The sequence below is a fragment of the Ochlerotatus camptorhynchus genome, unplaced genomic scaffold (genome assembly GCF_037179485.1).
Source record: "Ochlerotatus camptorhynchus isolate MF236.1 unplaced genomic scaffold, CSIRO-AGI_Acam_v1.1 ptg000539l, whole genome shotgun sequence".
NCBI classification, from domain to species: Eukaryota; Metazoa; Arthropoda; class Insecta; order Diptera; family Culicidae; genus Ochlerotatus; species Ochlerotatus camptorhynchus.
The window spans coordinates 1,950,010-1,972,598 of record NW_027041022.1 but is presented as its reverse complement, the minus strand read 5'-3'; the positions used below and the strand labels follow the sequence as shown (position 1 = coordinate 1,972,598).

The 22,589-nt window shown below is 39.4% G+C and overlaps 1 protein-coding gene across 1 annotated transcript in view; it reads right to left on the bottom strand.

Moving 5' to 3' along the window:
• Nucleotides 1-4,465: 4,465 nt before the first annotated feature.
• LOC135713158 (uncharacterized) overlaps nucleotides 4,466-22,589 on the bottom strand; it is a 459,682-nt gene continuing 441,558 nt past the window's right edge. Inside the window, exons 8-9 of the mRNA XM_065236272.1 lie at nucleotides 4,543-4,635; nucleotides 4,466-4,490 (exon numbers count right to left, since the gene is read on the bottom strand). Of these exons, the coding sequence (XP_065092344.1) occupies nucleotides 4,466-4,490; nucleotides 4,543-4,635 (118 nt within the window). The remainder of the gene's footprint in view (nucleotides 4,491-4,542; nucleotides 4,636-22,589) is intronic.

Here is a 22,589-nt window from a genome sequence, read left to right as displayed (position 1 = left end):
TCAAATTGAAATCCAAATTTGCTGTTATGATGTAACTTATTTTGAATGCTCCTGTGGTGGATGCCAACCCTGCGCGAGCCCGGATATTTATCCATGAGCGATTATAAACATTGAGGATCAGCATAAATGCGATCACGCCACCCGGGCGATGAACGCATTTATGCTGATGCGACGAAAAGGGTCACGTAGGCACCACAGCCCGCGAGCTTGCGCTCGCTAAAGAATTAATGAATAAATGAGTCGAGTTTTGTAGCTGAACTGGAATGGTAGTCCCGGGCCGTTAAGACCAGAAACTGAAGAAGCCATAAGCGCCCCACAAAAAGGGCAATTAATTCTCTATCGTTCATGGTGATCCTGCCAGATTCTGAGAGAAGCAAAAGACTAATCGCGAAACATATAATTCAATCACGGGTGACCGCCACGAGTGGGAAAGTGAACAAAAAATCTAACAACCAGTTAAGTGATTAAGCACGACGGCACTAAGTGGTTGAGCGCTAACGTAAGAAAGCAGGCGCGAATAGAGTGGAAGTTAATTTACGACCGACAGAACAGTAACATAGCGAGTGTGAAGAAAGTGACAAAATCTTAGTTTTACTAAGAAAAGCCTGACAGCAAGCCAGTGTACAGTCAGGTCTCGTTATTGCCGAATTCGTTATTGCCGCTTGTTAAAACCGCGAGAGACAATGGGCTGGTTCAGTGCGGACGAAATCGTCGCCGCACCAGCAGCCGCGAGTGGGGCCCAATGCGGAAATCACACAGCCCAAACGGGAGCGCTGTGTGCCATGGCGGTTTTTGCCGCCGGATATCTAATTTTTAAGGCAGTGGCGAAGGTGAGCCGATACAACACCGAACGTGTCGCCGAGAGAGCGGCACGCCGCGTTAATGCACAAGTTTAGAAACAGGGGCGTAAGTGTGCAAAGAAGAAAAAAAAAAAATAGAAAGGACGATTTTTTTGAACAGTATGGAATAAACGGAATGAAGTGATAAACCGGATAATTACGTTACGCGGAAATGCAAAAATAATAACCATGTCAGGAGTAAATAGTATTGACTATCATATCGTTGCCCAAACGATCGAACATTTTGGACAAAAAAAAAAAAACAATTTTGGGAACGTATTCCCCGCAGTGGTAAAGGTGATATTTGAACTGATAGCCGCGAAGTGCGAGATCATAGAAACCGTGTATAAACTGGCAGCAGGAGCTGCACTGAGACCCAGATTACCAGGACTGATTGAGGAATTAAACTAGGCCTACAACGGCTTAAAGATGACATTGGACGCGGCTAAGGAAATGCAGACCTCCACCGACGATCAACAGGCAACCGCTAATAATCGACAACCCGGCACAGACACCTGACAAGGAGATACGTTGGGAAGTATTTTTTTTTTATTAGTTAGTTTAATTTTGATATATGTCTTGTTTGTAATACTTGTTCATTTGTTGTTTTAGGAAACAAATACAACAAAGATGAAATCCTAGAAAACGAAGGAAGACCAAAAGAAGAGCAGTCATTTCCTTTTCATGAGAAATGTGATACAGAGTGTGAGCCGATAGTCTTACATATATATATTCATTTCCAAATGACCTATGTAACTATGGAAGTATATTTTTTTTAACTTAAATAACAGCAGGTAGAGCATTCATTTCCTTTCATGGAAAGTGCGATACTCTGCATCGAAGAGTTGATTGGCTACCTAGTAGTAAATTTGATTAATTTGCAGAAGAGCCCAAACAGGATATACCAACACCGAACGCTTGTTAAGAAACAAGAGTACTGCGCTTATATTTTCCAGAGGGCTAACTCTGAAATTTTAAAAATAAAGGGAAAACTAGATCCTGCCCAACAAAATAAATACACAGAAAAGCTCAATAGCACATATCAAGCTTTAAGGAAAATTATACAACAGAAAATTACAAAGATGGCGCCGAAACTTGATCTTTCGCTGGCCCTTAAGTTGGTTGGACCTTTCGACGGATCTGTCACCGGGTTGACAAGATACATCGAAAGCGTGGAACTACTAAAGGACTATGCGGAGGATGTGCCGGAGGCAGCCATCTTGAAGTTTTTAAAAACAACATTAGTCGGAGCGGCGCATGGTGCTATTGACAACGCAGCAACCATCGCGCTAGCTCTACAGGCTCTACGGCAAAAGTTTGCCATAAGGGTTACTCCACGAGCGGTGGAGAACGAAATGAATACACAGAAACAAGGTAATAAGTCCATCTCCGATTACGGAGCAGAAATCGAAAAGCTTACTGCAAAGCTGGCAGCCGCACACGTATCAACGGGTACGTTTGCGAGCGAAGCCGCGGCAGCGAACATCGTAGAACCAATTGCCGTTCAGGCATTCACAAATGGGTTGAAAGACCCAGCGACAAGATTTTTCATCAAGGCTCGCAACCCAGCGACCCTAAACAAAGCGATCTCAGATGCGCTGGAATGTCAAGTCACTCCAGGCAACTCGGGATCGCAGGACAACATGATGGCACTATGGTGCACATCAGGAAGACCAAAGTACCACCACAGAGGGCGTGGTAGGGGCTTCCAATCAAATAGAGGATTCAGCAATAACTACGACAACTACAACCGTGGTTGATCTCATTTTGGTTGACTTAACGGTTAACACAGCAAAAATGAGAGCAAAATTTTACACTGTTGAAGCAAACGGAAAACTAATGCTGCTTTCAATGAAATCAATTTGATTACTGATTTTGCATTCATAATGTTCAACTGAATACGGGCCTGGAGTAAATGGTTACCATTCATGTTTCTCAAGCTGAAAGACTTGGGCTCCAATCTCACCCCGGGCAAGTCACGAATGACCTAAAATGTGTTAAACAAATCAAATAAACAATAATCATTAGCTCAACGACAGATGAATTTCAATTAAATTTTAAACAAGACGTAAACAGCAGAACTTCAAGTTAAGTTGCTTTCATTTAAAAAGTCTTGACTGCATAATGAAAGCACAATATGATGAAATGAGTTTTCATTATGATAGGAACTGCACACTTTAATATCGATTTGCTTTCATTTTGTTAACCGACTTTGCTCGGGCGATCTCCTCAAATTCCTCATCATCTCCACTCCATCGTTGGTTGTCGTCAAGGTAAGCACGCTGACTGCTACTATTTTACCTCACCGTTTGTCCGATGCAAATATGAGCGGATTCACAACAGCAGTGCTCTAGCTTTAGCAGAGGCAAAGGGAAAAATTCCACCTTTTGCTGATTTGCTCTTGCATCTGCTTGCCACGCCGTTCGAAGCTTTAATGAGCAGAGGAACGACAGCAGAGCTCTTACATAGTTTTACAGGTTCAAGCAAATCGATGCGCAATCAAATGGTACTCGATTATGTCGACTTGGTTCGGGGAGAACGATTATTTCATTGAAACAGTCATAAAATTATCACTTATTTTAGTACATTTTTCAACGATTTTTTTTTTTAGAAAATTGGCAAAGCATTTATTGAAGCAGATTGTGAGAGTTTTTTTTCTATCGATTGGTGCATTTGGATTTCAATTTCATCTATAAATGACAAGGTTATAAGCGCTCAAAACCTTACACCTTTTCGTGACGGTCACAATTTTAGATTTCCGATTTACCCCCAGTACCTTCCCGTAAGACGTAGTCTACGTCAAACAATCAATCTAGTAATGGGAAATAAACCACTACTCCAACACGTTAACTGCGCACTGCTCCGTGTTTCCGCTCCATTTCAACGACGAAAGTTATCTCAATCAACCTGTCAACCCACGTTTCAAGTTGTGTCACAAAATTTGACATCTTCACTTTCTTCCTCGATCAAGGAGGGAAAATTAAAAATTCACCTGCAAATCCCGATGACAGTCTACATCCGGCAGCTAACGGCAGCAGGAAACGAATCCATGTTATCCCTTTTTCCTTACACCGAACTACCCAAAGTCCCTTATCACCGAGAATTAATTGAAAAGATGACAAAAGTTCCCCAACGACTAACCCGCTGCAAGGTTCTTGTCGGGAAAGTTTTGATCGCAGTTTTTTTTTGTTTGTACCTGATTCGCTTCACCATTTCCACAAACAAGTTTCACCACTTTCTCTACCTACCATCGGCATCGTCGCGAAGCACCGGCAGAAAAAGTTTCGCAATTTTATGTTTTTTCCCATCGATGTTGACATATGTCGTACGTATTTGGGTTGGGGAATTGCAGGGCTGGTTGCGTTACTGACATTTCGTTATTTATTTTATATGATTTGCTGCATATATGGGGTTGTACGAGTTCGTTCTCCTGTCCCAAGGTCGGATAGCTCACACCATAAACATTCGCTCTTAATTCTCCTTGCTGAGAGCAGTTTTGCCACACCAGATAAAAAGTGAAATGCTGTGCGAGTTTCTTGTGCTCTGAATTGAAAACCCAAGACTCATGAAAGTCGCAGAGCATATCCCCATCAGCAAAGCGTAGCAAACGACAACGATCATGCATTTCATATCAACCTGCCATGTAGCACTCTTAATGGGACAGGAGAGAAAAAAAGAAATTCGAATCTGGTAGGGAACAAACCTCGGTGGTCCGCCTGCAACGCCATCGATAAGGCCAACGTTCGGCGGTGGTGGCGCCGGTGGAAGATCCGAATGCGCCGGACATCGATACAGTCTAGTGTCAGTGGTCAGCAGCATCGGGTACCGAATTGATTTTCGCAGACGACGACGACCATGGCGACAAATACCCATCGGTAGGAGGGTTTTCGGTGAGCGACCAACACATAATGCACAAACACATTCGGGAATGGCGAGAAGCAGATAGAACGAGATAGAGAAAAGAGTTGTTTTCCCATAAGATGGAATTTGATTACGTTTTATCGTTTGCACGTTCACTGGGTCGGTTGTTATCGTTAGTGGAACGTGCTGTCATACTCAACACCATCTTATATTACGAGTGATAATTACAACATCTATTGAGACAGAGAGAATGGGATCTTATGTTTAAGAAGAAGGGAGTGTATGATAGAAGATGAAGAGAAAAGTACATAGAAGATACACTACTGAACTTGTAAATATGGAATGTATATAGCAAAATAGAAACCAAAATTTACATCTAAACCGGGAAAATGTACATCATATGGTAAAGTTAGTTCAAAAGACAGAGTTCTTAACTAGTTGCATAACATGCCTTCTTGCGACATTTCTTTGAGTAGACAACCTTCTGTGGCATATAACTGACTCTTAATATTCAGATAAAAAATATTACTTGATTCATAACATGCTGAAGTAGAGATTGCTCGTAAGGGTCGTCCTTTTATCGAATAAAAAATAATATCTGATATACAAATAACGCATTCCAGCATTATCTTTCGACTCTGAATCGCCACATTTGATAGGTTTAAATTGCGTCTTCATCGGTTCGTAAATTTTAACAACACCGAATAGGCACAATAGCTAATCCTTCTCAAACCGGTAGCATCCGATTCCGGACGAAAAAGCCGATTTCACATATCATTGATCCATTAGGCTAGCAGTCAGTAATCCGAAAAGGTCAAAGTATCAACTGTTCAGTATTTCAATCAACAACGTTCTATAATGGTACAACATAGAGGATCACAGAGATGGGAGGTATGATGAGACAGCAGGAAAGGATTCACACACGACGAACATCGGTCATCAAATGGACATCGAACATTTCGAACGTGTCCATTCATTTATTCCGTTGGCCAAGCGCTTAAACCATCAATCATGCATCGCACGAACAATGGGGACAGCTTTGAAAGCGGGGACAACACAAATTCACAAAAAACCCAAACGACTACAACAGTGCGACATCCATTATTGAAAGTTGGGAAGGGGTGGTTCTGAAAAGTGGTTCCGAAAAAAAAAATTATCTAACGGAACACCCATCATCACCATCAACACCCAGTTTTAAGTAGGATACAGAATAGTGGTGCTGGGTAGGAGGTTGGTTGGTATTACATGTTAAATTGGGAATAAAAGCGAACCGAGCATAAAAAGGGCCCAGCTGAAGCATTTGATTAAAATTTCAACAAAGCATTCTGGGAACTTTTACACTTTTGTTCAGTTTTTTTTTTCGCTGCTCGTTGAAAGTGCTTAAAGAGTTGGATGGACGGAATTTTGAAAGCATGGCGCAGTGCTTTTGTGATGTAACCGCGAGGGAGTGGTTTGGCGAGCACTACACCAAGTTCAGGAAGAGCGTGAAAAGCCAATCTGCCGGACGTCATTTAAACGAGCCAACCAAAACTATCAGATTGCAAGTAGTCGATCGATTTTTGGTAATTACGTAACAAAGTGACGCCAACATTGATTGAGAGAAAATCCTGATGGGATGAAATTATAATTTCAGCAACTTAAAGTCATGAAGGTGCTTTAGTATTAAAGATATCGCCCGTCGCACTGTATATTGTATAAGACACTTTCAACAACAGATGGTATTAAGAATTTTGAACCAGCGAACCGTATGCCAGCTTCAAATAACAGGGAGAGGACAGTGATGTAGAAGTACAGCAAAAGCCAGCAGCTCTCGTAATTGCTTCACAGAGCGAACGGAAAACAACGAATTCCAGTGTCTCACCGGTCGTCGGTGTGGGATGATCTGACAAACAAAATCCCGGTAGAACAGCATCAGCTGTAGATACACACACAAAAACACACACACAATCACACACACACACACACACACACATACAAGTTTCAGCCAAGTGGGATAAGGTAAAACGAGCAACAATCCGAAAAATTGACATTTAATTATGCCGATAAAATTTAGCTTGGCAATCGGGCAAAATGAAGTATATTGGGGGACACCAGGGTTGTAGCATCAGCATGTAATTTGAAAGAAAATTAATTCATTGTGAGAGTGGTCTGCAAAATTCATTCATGAATTTATTCAAAGTAAAAGCTAATTTGTTTTAACTCTTTGACCTGAGGTCAAAATGAATTCCTGTCGGATATAAGGTTGTTTCTGTTTTGTAAGCCTCTAGACTAACTCGGGAAAAGCCTAAGGGTCGCCTACGGAGCTAAACATCACAATCACATCCAGCTACCACCTGTTTGCAGCAGGAACGTATATTTTGTTTAAAGGTGAGCAATAACCACAAACGTTGCACCTAAAAGAGAACAACACAAAACACATGGGAAGCTCGAAAGCCAACGAGGTTCAAATTTCTGAACTATGAACTCCAGGACGAGGCCTGAAGACCCCTTTCGGGCCCGGAAAAAACGAAACGAAAAGGTGGTGGAACAAATTTAAAGGGCTGCACTTTTAAAAAAATAGCCGCGTTTTATAACATTTTAGCTGTTTTTATTTTAATCTTTGGTGACGTCACATGCACTTGCACTGGGTACTGCGGCTTTCTGGTAGGTGGGAATGTCGAATTTCGTAGCAGGATCAACGATGATTCGGCGATAGCGACCAGCATGACATCGCTGACATTTCGACGTTGTTTCTGCTGTCTCGATTGCTGGTGGATTTTTATTTATTTATTTATTTGTCGTCAATCAGTGTAGACCGTTTTACAATTGTTGTCTTAAGAGCTATGTTTACAATTTTGTCTTTGTTTATATTTTTTAATAATGTGCCTTGAGAACAAGTTTAAACATTACTTCTAGCTGACGTAATGGGAGGAATTAAAATATTGCTTTAATTTGTTTTTTGTCATTGTAAAGTCAATGTTATCGCAGTGCTTATTATATGTATCCATCATTTGATTCAAGGGTCCAAATTTGGCATGATTCGTACGATGACGATTTGTAGCAAATATATTTCTATTTCGTAAATGCCTAGATGGTGTATATAAATTTAAGGATGACAATAGTTCTAAAGAATCAATGCGATGTGATACGATATCGTTTACGAAAGAGATCATAGCAAATTCACGACGCTCTTTTAATGTTTGGATATTTATGAGCATACACCGAGATGTGTAAGATGGCAGAGGAAATACAGTCCAACCTAACTTGCGGAGTGCATACAATAGAAACTGTTTTTGAACGGACTCTATTCTTTCTTCGTGTGTGATTGAAAAAGGAGACCAAACTATGCTGCAATATTCTAATATCGACCTTACATAAGCAATGTACAATGTTTATTATCGTATACGGATCGTGAAAGTTATAGCAGAAACGTTTTATGAAACCAAGCATGTTGTTAGCTCTGTTAATAATTGTGTTATAATGATCGGTGAAAGTAAGTTTTGAGTCCAAAATAACACCTAGATCCCTGACTCTATCACACTTTTCTACGATATGGTTTCCTAAAGTGATTGTTATATCGGGTAGGGTTCGTTTTCTACTAATGGTAATTGAGTTACATTTTTTTATATTTAATTGTAGCAGGCTTTTTCGGCACCAAGTATGGAATATCTGTATTTCCTCTTTGAATGTGATGATGTCTTTGGCATCTTTTATTTCCAAAAAAAGTTTAATGTCGTCAGCATAGATTAAAACTTTCAATTTCTTAATAATGAAAGATATGTCATTGACGAAGAGAATAAATAAAAGCGGTCCTAAAAGGGAGCCTTGAGGAACTCCAGAAGTGACATCAACGGGATTTGATGTCTTTCCTTTGTATTTTACTATTTGATGGCGGTCAGTTAAATATGATTCAAGCCACTTGAGGAGTGCGTAATGAATTCCCATTTTTTGAAGTTTAAAATGAAGCATGGGTATGTCAATTCGATCAAACGCTTTGCTGAAATCTGTATACAACACTTCTACATGGTTTCCGTTAACCATTGCATTCAAGGAATAATTAATTAATTCCAGCAAATTCGTAGTTGTTGAACGGCCTTTAAAGAAGCAATGTTGAATAGTGTAGTTATTCTGTTTTTAATTTGAAGAAAGAGTTTTTCATTCACAATCGCCTTGAAAAGTTTCGGAATGCAAGAGATTATAGCTATACCACGATAATTAAGTATGTCGGATGTTTTGCCCGATTTAAAGATATTAGTGCCTATCTTTAAATCGGGCAAAAAATCCGAAATACGAGTTTTTCCATATTTTAGGGAAGTTTCCGGATTCCAGTGACATATTGAAAATCCAAAATAATGGAGCAGTAAGTTCAGTTGCTAAAGCTTTCATAAAAACTGGCGGAACACCGTCAGGGCCAGGACCTTTAGATGCATCTAAATTGTTTAACCCTTTAAGATATCATGAACCTTGATTTGACTTACGCTGATGTCACTTGAAAATTCTGGATAAGATTCAAAATATTCACGGTCACGGTCCTCTCCTGAAAACGTAGTGTAGATTTCTTGGAAGAAATTTGCAAACAAATTGCATATATCATCCGAGTTCTCACCTACCCTAGCGTCCAAATGCATCTTTGATGGAAAATCATCAGATTTTAATTTGGTTTTCACATAATTGAAGAATTTCCTAGGACAAGATTTTATTTCAAGTTCAGTTTTTAAATTGTACTCCTCATATGCCATATTCACGGCTAAATTTAACTGATCGCAAATGTCTAAATAGTATGCCAAAGTTTCTTCACTATTATATTTTTTTTATAAAATTTGTGCGCTTTTTGCTTTTGATTTTTTAAATTTTTCAGTTCCCTGATGTTTTGCATGACTCTGACGTCTTCTTCTTTTAGTTGGCTTTTCTTCAAGTATTATTTCAAGCAACGCATTGTAGAATACGTCAACTGCACATTCAGCATTTCCTGCAGTTCTTAATATTGCTTGCCAATCGACAATGTTCAATCTATTTCTAATGTTATCATAATTTGCTGAATTGAATCAAAGATTTCATCAAATTCGCAGTCGTTGGTTCTTTCATTTATGTGAACAAATAAAGAATATTCTATTGCTGTGTGAAACATTTCATTTCTCCATATGGGACTTAACGATTCAGTCACACAGAAATCTTCATAAGTATTTGTTAATAAAAGGTCTAAATAACAATTTTGTTGATTTTTCACATGGTTAATTTGATCAAGTCCTAAATTTGCAATTTTGTCAAAAATGAAATGGAGTGTTTCATTTTCCCCAACGACTGGAAGTAAGATGCTTTCATTGTCCATATCAGAAATAAAGTCAACATTGCGTTGGTTAAAGTTTATGAGCATTGTTCGGAGGAAAGTATACCGAAGCAAAGACATGAGTTTCATCTGCTACTTGCGCTTTTACCCATACATGTTCGAATTTTTTAAATTTAGTAGCCATAATGATTTCTGAATTCAATTTGGTTGAAATAGCTATTAATACTCCACCTCCCGATTTTTTCCAGACCATTGAAAATTGCGGTCGCCTCTATAAACGTTATAATTGTTACCAAAAACTTCTTCACTTCTCACACTATCATCCCAACTTGTTTCATTAGCCATTATGACAGAGTAAGTAGAACTTAATATATTTTTGTTAATTTCATTCATTTTACCGGCGCTTCTCATGCGGTTAACATTTTGGCAATATACCAAAATTTCTGTACTGGTCTGAAGATTAGGTGAAGAAGTTGATGGTAACCTGTCATTCATAAATTGATGTCGGAGCTGATGATGAGGTCGCCATTGAATCTGCGATTATGTTGTAATCGCCGATAGGAGCACCAGTGGTAACTTGGATCAATCAGCGCAATCAACCGTTCAGAGCGCCAGTAGTGAGGCGGTGAGGCTGTCCGATCGGTTACCCTGATGAAAACGCCGACGTCGAAACGTTGTTGCTATGTTGAGGAGGCCACTACGCAGTGCTGAGTTGCAGCACGGTACTGACAGCCTTTAGATTGACAAAAGAGATTCCTACGGTTAACAATCAAAACAACTGAGAACTTAACTCTCCGTAAAACTTCTCACCAGTATGACACAACAAACGTTAGATATCGTTGTTTTGCTTTTATCACTCATTCACAATATCACTAAGATCTGTCATGTGGTACCATCATATCACCGAGGAAAAATAAACAGACATATAAATTGACCGTCATCTCTTTTCGAGCATAAATACGGTTATTACCAGGGATGGAAAATCATTTACATTCATTTCGTGCATTCATTTACATTCATTTCAACGGCGCCGGTGGTGTAGTGGTAAGCGTGATTACCTCTCACCCCAGCAGGCCTGGGTTTAATCCCAGTCGGCGCCACCGGGATGCTCTGAGGCATAACATCTCTGATCACGCCTTCCTTCGGATGGGAAGTAAAGTTGTTGGTCCCCGGTTCATGAGTTTATGGGTCGATAGGTAGGGTCCAGGTGTGGATGCTGCCTTCCTGGCACGTCGGTAGCATTGGTGCTCAGCACGGAAAACAAGATCGACGGAAAAAACAAACCAAAGGAAAAAAAAAATACATTCATTTGCCTTTAACTTTTTTCATCAAAAAAATTCCGTACAATAGTGTTTGATGTTTTTGTAGGTGTTTATGTTAGCTACATTTTTTGGAAACAACTCAAATCTGTATCTCTTATGCATGATGAATCAGAGCGATTAGAACCCAACGTTGTTTTTCAGTGAATGTAAATTGCATTCACTGAAAAACAATAACATGTTCGGCCAGCTCTATTTCATCATGCATAAGAGATTCATATTTTAGTTATTAACAAAAGTTGTAGTTAATATCAAAAGCTACAATAGCTTCATACATCATTTAACGGTATTCTGTTGATGAAAAAAGTTAGAGGCAAATGAATGTAAATGAATGCACGAAATGAATGTAAATGATTTTCCATCCCTGGTTATGACATTCATTCCTCTTCCAAAATAACGGATAAGGCGATAGCTGTTATGTATCAAGGAAAAAGTCTTATCCTGCGTTATACAATCGTATCATAACCAGAAACTATTATTGTGAGAATTCATATGTGCATGAACACGTACTAACTGCAGTCATGAATGCTAATTCATGGATAGAGATTTTGCAGCTATTTATTTTTCCGGATACCGTGACGCTTGAGCTCCAATAATAAGGATGCTGACCACATATAGTATCTACATAACCAAAGCCCAAGTATCAAGGGATCCTTAAAACGCAAAACCAATAAAAAATCCTTGCGTAAATACGAATTCCCCTCTAAATATTGAAATTGTAGCTAGAGATGTTATTGCTGAGTAATCAAACGTTGAACCACCGACGAACCGACATGCCACTGGAGCATTTCGTTTGTCCGCAATATAGATTGCTGACGTTTATCGTACGCACACTACGTCCCGATGAAAACAAATCACTGACACAATCAAACTTTAGCAATCTCTATTCAATTTGTCAAATGAACGATTTGATCTGTCCAACGGGCGATCAGATCCGCCAAACGAGGTGAGACGCAAACCAAGTCAATATAAATTTTACGTGTGTTCGTGTCCTTGCTCATGATATGCGGAGTGATTTGAGATTTGGGCGTAATTGCATTTGTAAACAAACACGTCAATCACCGATTTCTCGCGAATAAAAGCTCAATCTCGAAAAGTAAAAACACTATGAGGTAGAGGAATAATTCCTCTATCATTTGGTATAGTTTGTTTGTGAGATTGAGCTTTTATTCAAGAGAAATCAGTAATTGACGTGTTTGTTTACAAAAGCAATTACGCCCAAATATCAAATCACTCCGGATATGTCGCGATCGGATGAGTAGATGGCAGTAGTGTTTAACGTATTTTAAATTTGGTGTCTTGGGCAAGATTTTTAAAGTATCTTATATGAGCTGTCACGTCGGTTCGTCGGTGGTTGAACTGTTGAACAAGTCATTATATATCTTAAGGTTCAACACAATACAATATTTGCTTGCTTTACCACACCCAATCGGGGGATGTAAGATTCGCTTACAATTATATGCGATTCATCATAAGAGGATGTTAGTGGAGACCGCATGAACCGAGGATGCGATATACCTAGCTGCGGTCCAATGCAAGAAAATTGGAGACCGAAAAATGTAGAGTGTATTTGTGAGGTAAATTAGTTATGTCGAAAAAATAGGAATCAGAATGCCAAACTGGACTCGAACCGCGAACATTGCGATTATCAGACCTGTGCTTTCTCCACTGCTCTCTCCATGCTTCTGAATAAGGATAGCATAAAAGCAAAGATGAAGCGCTCATTTTCTCGCATACTCGACTTCATATGCTTTTTCTGCTGGAGAGATTCGAGGCAAGTGTGTGCGTCGTTCTACAATGTTCTACAATGTGCGTCGTTCTACAAGCTTACTGGTATAGTCGAAAGCGTAGATAGAACACGAAATAAAAAAGACAAAAAACCATTACATCGCCTGCATGGTCAATTTCTAACATGCGTTGCGATGTTCATGAACAGAGGATGATAGGAAACGGAACTTACATTCATTGTAATAGATTTTTGGTTTGCGTGCACAGTTCAGGATTATTTCAGAAAAAAGTTGACAAACATCAAATACAAGGGTCATACAATAACTTTAGCTGTTCTTAGGGATTTTTCAACTCGCCCTCTCCCAATGTAAGGCTTGGTAAAATCATACCAATTGCTCCTCCACCTTTATTAATATCCTACAGCATTCTGCGTTTGATTTCTTCATCCTTACATAAGATTTGTCCCTCTCTAGTAAAGATATCGTTAGAAAATTGCAAGCACCCCATCCCTCTCTAATGTTTACACAATTTAAGACCAACAATTGATTTTTTGACGTAGGACTACGTCTGTGATTTCTATATGGAGGTACACTTTGTGTAAACCGAAAATGAAACAAAATTATGAAAGATTTTGAACGTAAATAACATAGCTGCCCCTGGACCAATTTCAATAATTTTATCACCAATTCATCAGAAATATTTCTACGGATCAAATTAAAGACTTTATCATTTTTCAAAATGTCACTACTGAAAACTGCGCGAATGTGCATCTGTTGCTATGATAGTTAAAATTATCACGAATTACCTGTGAAAAGCGATTTCCCCAACACAGATTTCAAAGTGGAATTCCATCCGGTCTCACCAAACGGTGTTTCTTCTAACACCGCGTGTTGAGTGATGGTGTTCTCCAGTACACAACGCAAGGCTGCCTGCAAGCAGCGAGCTCCAGCCCACATGAGCATCCATAGAAGGAGGAAGAAGCAGCATAGCTATGGATCGGAATCAGTAGCTCTTCGTGAGTCGCTGTTGGCCATCTTTGTCAAGTGCGTCATACTAAAGAGTATAAACAGGGAGAACCTCGCTAAAATTCCTATTCCTAAACAAAATACAAGCGCCTACTGCAGTTATCAAATAAGATTTATTATATAAGACCACGTAGTTCTACGTCACCATTGCCTACAACCCCATACGGCTGTCCCTCTTAGTTTTTTTGTAAGCAAACATTGTAAGGCCATTTTAGTAAAGTATAAGTATATTTTAGTAAAGTATACGAGAGGGGAGGTAGGATCTGCAATGTTTAAAAATTGGTCTACGTGGTTTATGGACAGCCTCCAGGCTGAACTGAATGTTGCACCCAGCTTGTAAGTTACTCATAGATTTTATTAGTCACAGCTGCTGTGACTCGATGGAGACGCATTGTGAACTACCTTGCGTCTTCATCGTTTCCATGCACGTGTGGTGCATATATTGCGGAACAATAATTTTTTATTTAAAAAAAAAATTGTATCTCCAAAACTGCTTCTCCGACATCGCTAATGAAAATCAAGAAAAAGCATTTGTAACATATTTTTTTCCTACAAAATCAAATATCTCTGAGTGTTTCATAATTTTTCTTAAAACTACATTAAAACATCTTTCATTTGAAGGGTCAATTGTAAAAATCGGTCAAGAGGTTCAGAAGTTATAAATTTTTGAAAAAAGACATTTTTGAAAAAAAAAAAAATTTTTTGGACCACCCTAACACGGAAATGGTCACCCTAATGGCGCAATAAAAAAATACGAGTCTAATATTTTTTGATAAGGAAGAACTATACCAATTTTCATGAAATACATGACCAAAATTCATGACCCACTATATTTTTTTCTATGGAATTGCTGTATATATATATATATATATATATGTATATATATATATAACAAACTCCCAATTTTTAATTTTAGGAACGCGCGCGCACTTCTACTTCCTATGGAGTTCACGGACAGAAGAGAGCGAACAATATTCTACGCCTCAGCCAATCAACCAATGCTATCAAACATAGAACCTTTGATACTCGATGTTCTTTGTGTCACTTTCTTCCGTGGCACCATTTTCGGTTACGCTTTGAAGTTACGGCGTCGCGGAGCGGCAAACGATATATTTCGCTGGTTGAAACCACTGCCCTCAAACAGTGAGAGCCAGACATGATTATGATAATTAGGGAATATGGTGCTGTATTGGGATGGAACACCTTATAAACAATAATCACAAGGTGACAAAGTCATCCGCTACGTTTAATTGTAACCGCTGGTTACAGTTTCTTTATGTTATCTTCACAGGGGGAAACATTCATGAAATTATTAAACGAATTCCCCATAATTATTTTTAAGTAGATGCTTTTTTTTTATATTTATTATAAAATCTGCCGATGGTTTTAAAAGTTTCCAAAATATATCTTACATTCCTCATTCATTTTCAAGTACCCTACATGTCTCAAAGATTACCAAAATGCCAAAATGTTTTGACGTAGGACTATGTCTGTGATTTCTGTATGGAGGTACACGTTGTGAAAACCGAAAATGGAACATGCAACAGAATTATGAAAGATTTTGAACGCTAGCAACTCAGCTGCCCCTGGACCAATTTCAAAAATTGTATCATAATTCGATCAGAAATATTTCTACGCATCTGTTAAATTTAAGAGTTTATCATTCTTCAGAATGTCAATATTGAAAACTGCACGAATGTGCAACTGTTGCTATGATAATTCAAATTATCTACGATTGCCAGCGAAAAGCGATTTCCCTAACACAGTTTTCAAAGTTGAATTCCATCCGGTTTCACCAAACGTTGTTTATTCAATCGCCGCGTGGTGAGTGGTGGTGTTCTCCAGGCAGCCTGCAAGCAGCGCTCTGCAGCCCACATGAGCATCCATAGAAGGAGGAAGAAGTCGCACCGGTATTGATCGAAATCAGTAGCTCTTCGTGAGTTGCTGTGGGCCATCTATGTCAAACGCGTCACACTAAAGAGTATAAACAGAGAGAACCCTGCTCAAATTCTTATTCCTACACAAAACACAAGCTCCTGCTGCAGGTATCAAATAATATATGTTTTATATAAGACCACGTAGTCCTACGTTACCATTGCGTACAATCCCATTGGGCTGTCCCTTGTAGGTTTTTTTTATACTTATCAAACAATCTTTTAATTTGAATGAAGTTCCCTGAACTTGCCAAACATCATATCTTAACATCCAATTCCCTTTTTTATTTATGAAACACTTCTGAGCTACGTAGAACTAGCACATGAAACTTTCTGAACTTATTTCAAATTAACTGAACTCTCTGAACTCCTCCAAAATGTGGAGAACATATGGATCATTCCAGCTCAAGTGGGTACACCACCTGTGGTCGATGTCACCACATGGATGGGCAAAACGCTTACTTTGGCATTCTGAACAAGAGCCTTTTTTGATTTTACTCTAAAGTGCCCAGATCCTTCTGGGCAACAATCCTGGATTTTCGAGATTTTTAAAAATATCAAATTTCAGAAGAGATTACTTCTTCTTCTTCTTCTTCTTCTTCTTCTTCGCATTTATAGCTTATTGCATATCACATATTAGCTAATTGCGTGCTCTCAACTTAGTGTTCTAGATGCACTTCCACAGTTATTTATTGAGAGCTTTCGATGCCTGTACTATTTTTGCATTGGTATAATTGTGTGGCAAGTCCAATCATACTTCTATGCCCAGGGAAGTCGAGAAATTTTCCAAACCGAAAAATTCCTAGACCGGACCGGGATTCGAACCCAGCCACCTCCAGCATGGTCTTGTTTTGTAGCTGCGCCTTTACCGACTGAGCTAAGGGAGAAGAGATTACTCCATAACCAAATAAGCTATTCGTGATCTTAGAACATCAATTTAAAGGTTTTTAATGTAGATTCACATAGAGGTTCCCACATTTTGTTTTTATTATAGTAACTTCAGTTAACAGACTGATTACCGCCAGGTATCGAGATTTTTTATTTCCTAATATTTTGGACTCAAATTTTCACCACACTTTGTAAAACTCTTCTACTAGATGTGACAGTTTCTAAGGGCAAATGATTTGGACAAATAGTTTTTGAGCTATTGAAAAAATATTTTTTCTTGAATCCCTTCACGCCGAAAGAACAATAATATTTTAATGTTATTTTTCACATGTTCTGGGCAGGACAGTGACTTCACGAGAAATACACGAATGGTAGAGCCAAAACTTCTGTCTGTAAGGTGGTACAGCGAAAGTGCCGGTCGATGAATATATTGAGCTTCCTGTTCCACACATCAAATCCTGTTGACGGCATTCAGTAGGTTCAGGTTTACGGAACAATTGTCGGCTTTGCAAAGACCCAGTGGCATTCGTAGTACGAGCACCGACAAACCGACATGAAACTTAAACTTAACTCTTGATCGAGAATCCATAACGGCCGATTCAGATGTGCAGCGGTCCCATCTGTCAAAACTAGAAATACTCAGAGGGAGAGATGGGCGGAGAAATCAAAATACAATTCGGCAGCAGGGATTTGTATCTAAATTATCTTGCAACCCTCTCTAAAACTTAGCATTTCCCGTGACTTTTACTTTTGATTCGATTTACGTGTAAATGAATAATTGATTGCATCGCAATATTTTGCTCATTTTTTGGTGCCATTTATTAACTAACTAAGATCAATTAATCAATAGAGCTAGAATATTGCTTTTGATTCCTGAAACTAGTTGAATTTGAGAAGCACATGAAACATAAAGGTGATTGAATTTCTGTTCGATTACAATACTCTCAAATTTAATCTAGTAAGAATAAGAAATCCTCGGAAAAAAATCTAATGGGAATGTTCATTTGGCTCAGATTTTGACAGTTCATTTGGCTCAAAACATTCTCTCCGCTCATCTCTCCTTCTAGTATTTCTAGTCAAAACCATAGGAATGTTTTATTTAGATAAAAGTATCCTGATGAATGTGGGCGTCTTAGTGGAATATCTGTATAATGAGAGAGAGAAGGATTAGTATTTTCCATTTAATTCCACTACCTTATTTGCTTATCCTTGACAGATACGCGTATTTCGTCTACAATGTTCAGACTTCTTCAATGTCTTGTACTAATACTAGACTCCAAATTTCGAGTATTAGTACAAGACACAGAAGAAGTCTGCACATTGTAGACGAAATACGCGTATCTGTCAAGGATAAGCAAATAAAGTAGTGGAATTAAATGGAAAATACTAATCCTTCTCTCTCTCTCATTATATAGATAAAAGTAATTTTTCCGAAATAGATTAGACACGAACCAACTTATAAATATTGTATGCGTGTTCGTAGATAGTATAAATATTTTCCGCGAACACGGCGGCAGATGTCAGTTTTGAGCTCTGATCAAAAATGTCTTTGTAATTTGCATGATCATTCATGTCGGTTTGTCGGTGGTACGAGTTGATGATTTTGGTGTAAGTGCACTGGAATTGATCGAAGCGGTGAAATTCAGACGAAGTTCACTTTTGAGCTCATTCATGATTCCCGATTATGATCGCCAAGGACATGTTCTTGCCCAGCTTCATAGGCGCCTCAAATTGAGTTCATTTTCATCTCATCGTTAACAGCCGAAGTGATATTGATGCATTTGAGGTAAAATTCTGCTTTGCAGAAGCCGCTGCATGAAATCGAATCAGTGGCACAGGAGTGGCAAGTAGAAGTAATTTTCAAGATTGAAGTATATCTCAGTTAAAAAGGCAAAAGGGGCCTCATAGCCTAGTCAGCAAAGGCACGGTATTGCCAAGCCGGAGGCGGCGGATTCGATTCCCGGTCTGGTCGAGGGAATCTTTCGTATTGGAAATTTTCTCGACTTCACTGGGCATAGAGTATCATTGTGCTTGCCACACAATATACGAATTCATGCATTGGTATTGGCATCGAAAGCTCTCAGCTAATAACTGTGTAAGTGAATTTAGAACACTAAGTTGAGAGCACGCAATAAGCTAATATGCACTATGCAATAAGCTTGAAATGCGAATAAGAAGAAGACACGGTTAAAATTAATGCGCCTAGAGTAGTATCGAAGTCGTCATATCAACAAGACTGGCAACTTTGCCGGAATCCAAGCGATGGATACAGTAGCGCTGCACTTGGGTGAAGGTGGCACCAGCGCGTAGAAATATGAGCAAATACACGGACCTTTCTTCTGAGATTGTAATCTTTGCCATCAACTTTGTTCGAAGCGTTTACCTTTGAGCGGCAGATGACGCGATTCTTCCTGTCTCATAGCGATCGTATGAGTAAACGGAAGAGTTGCCAGTCTTCTTGATATGTTGTCTTCGGAAATTTGCAACAACAATGCAAGTAAACTAGACGAGGAAAGCGCAATTCAACGGTATTTAGAATTCATGCGATAGCAATGCACCAAAATGTTTACAGTAGTTCCACCACTAGCTCAACAAAAGCTCGCATGCTTCAAAATGTTGCTAGCAGATGGTGCTTCGGAGAAAAAAGTAGAAGGGTCTGTGCCTAGGGGCACGAACGGAAGCTTGACGTAGGACCGCTAGTGGACGGCATAAATGTGAAGAGCATTTAGTTCTTTAAATTGATCAATTATCTATTATCTCAACTCTTTCCGTTTTTGAATTGCAGGCGTACCAAATTTGTAGTAATTTTTTTCAAAGAGAAAGGTGATTAAGAGAATCATTCAAAATCACTTGCACCCCTGCTTCCAAGATTACAACTCTGGAGAGCATTTTGTGTGGTCGTTGGGGGCTTGTGGTTCTGAATATGGACAAACAAGCACAGATAAATTCTATTCCAACTCTTTACTGATGTAAGCTTGATGGCCCTGAAAAGGGCCGTTTTATTGAAGAGGACATATATGGCCACTTACGCTTGGCGTGTTTAGTGTAGGTGACAGCATCACGGACCTCATTTTCCAGGAACATCTTCACCACACCTCGTAGATCAGACCGGAAAAACGCTACTATTGCTGTTCACCACGCCATCCGAAGCGAAAAAGGGCTAATGGCATACCGCAGCGCTCTTTATATCTTTTCAGGTTAAAGCAGAATGATGTACCACCAAGTGGTATAAAAGACTCCTCCCATTATGAGTAGTTTGCTATCAAGTAGCGACACTAGCTCTTTTCCTTTTGCGTACACGGCGAATGAAAACGACCCAAATTTGAGTTTTGTTCACTCATAATCGCCGAAAGTGCAGGAACTCAGCGATGAGTAAATTTGTCGCATGGTTTCCTGTGGAAAACCCAAAAAATCTGCCAGAAAATGAAGAAATTGACGAAAATTTTATTCAGTCTCGGAGTAGTACCAATAGACTGAGTGAATCCAATCTTTACTTTTCTCAAATTTGGGAATTTTTCCCTGGAAAATCCTGGAAAAACCTGGGAAACCATGTGGCAAATTTACTCATCGCTGAGTTCCTGCACTTTATTTCTTATTTCTGAGATAACTAAACTCAAATGTGGGTCGATCTCATTCGCCGTGATATCACCTTGAAAGATATCGGCGCCGGTGGTTAGCGTGATTACCTCTCACCCAGCAGGCCTGGGTCCAATCTCAGTCGGCGCCACCGGCAAGTTTTAAAGCATAACATCTCTGATCACGCCTTCCTTTGGGAAGTAAAGTCGTTGGTCCCCGGTTGAGTTGATGGGTCGATTGGTAGGGTCCAAGTGTGGGAGCTGCCTCCCTGGCGTCGGTAGCATTGGAGGTCAGTACGGAAAACAAATCTCGCGTCACTTTTCAATAGGTCCTATCTACATTGATCGATTCTCTTTATCGACACTCTCTTTCGTAAATAACTCGGCTTCACAAATGTTTCCTGCCGTCTTCGTCGAATTAGATGCTAGATTGTTGCTTCTTCCATCGAAAATATCCGGCCGTGGCGATTCAAAGTTGATCAAGCTTGATCAAAATAATTTGTACCCCTGCTTCCAGTTTGATTACATGAGCATTTTGTGTGATCGTTGGTTCTGAATATAGACAAACAGGCAGATGAATTCTATTCCTACTCTTTACTGTAATAAGCTTGGTGGCCCTGAAAAGGGCCGTTTTGTTGCCAAAGTTGGTGATGATTTAACCTTCGAAACCAAACAGAGTGCATCTCTGTCACTTCAAAACGTAGATCCATGGCCGCTTACGCTTGGCGTGCTTAGTGTAGGTGACAGCATCACGGATCTCACTTTTTAGGAACACCTTCAGCACACCTCGTAAATCAGACCCGAGATACATCAGACACCGCCGTCAATACGAGCCAGACGACGGATGGTGGTTAACTCGAAGAATTTGCGTTTGGTTCTGAATATGGCGATGAGTGTGGAACATATTACGCAATTCCATCCTCCCTATTCGCACGCGCCCGAGGATCGGAGGCGAATGCCACTTCAACTTGTTTCATCTACTTACTACTCTATGACGACTGTGCTGTGGAAGCAGCATATGCATGCTGGTAATTGGTGGATTCGTTAGTTAATTCAACGCTTTTGGACAATGCTGGACATTTACCAGTTTATCAATAGTTTCTTGTTGAAAATCAACATTCAAAAGCACTGTTATCGATGCGTAGCCATATATCTGATCGATTGGTGATAAAATTATTGAAATTGGAATAGGGGCAGCTGAGTTATTAACGTTCAAAATCTTTCTTAATTTGTTACATGTTCCATTTTCGCTTTTCACAAAGTGTACCCTCATATAGAAATCAAAGACGTAGTCCTACGTCAAAAAAATCACGTCTAGTTTCCTTAGGAAACGTGTTTGTAAACAATATTCAAAATGAAATTCACGGCATTCGAATGCAGTCCCACATAAACTACTTCCACAGTTATTAATTGAGAGCTTTTATATAAAGAGAGAAAGAGAGAAGGATTAGTAATTTCCATTTAATTCCACTACCTAATTAGCTTATCTTCACAGATACGCGTATTTCGCCTACAATGTGCAGACTTCTTCATTGCCCTGTACTTATACTCGTACTAGTACATATATCTCGCGAGGTGTCGTTAGTGAGTTTCCGTGACGATATTTTAAAGGAAAATGTATTTAGACGCTTCGTCTGTTTCTATGCGGAAGTACCGTACCATTACTGACTAGGCTATCCAAAGTCACCATGATAATATATATTACATATTTTGACACTAGAATCTGAGAAACATTGTTACTGGATCAGGTTTTTGATGTGATTAGGGTAGAGAACTACTTCGGCCTAATCGCCCATTTTGGGCCTATCGAGCTTCAAATAAACCCATGATTTCAGAGTTAACAAGTCAATTATGCATTTGGTACGATACTTTAGTTATTAAGCTACGGAACGAAGTCAATGAGAACGCGTGATATGAAGGTTTGCACCCATTATTCCCAAAAACATAAGAAGCGCACCGACCGAATCAATTTTTATCTTCATCCGATAGGCCGAAGTGAATTCATTGGCGTTTCAATGCCGTTTTAATGCGTTAGACCAAGTTAAGAATCCGTAGGCCGAGTTTGGCGTCAGGAAGCAGTGTTAGACTTTAGACAATATCTCAACGATTGGTTTCTCTTCATCAAATCTTGCGGTATGTACGGAAAGGTAAATA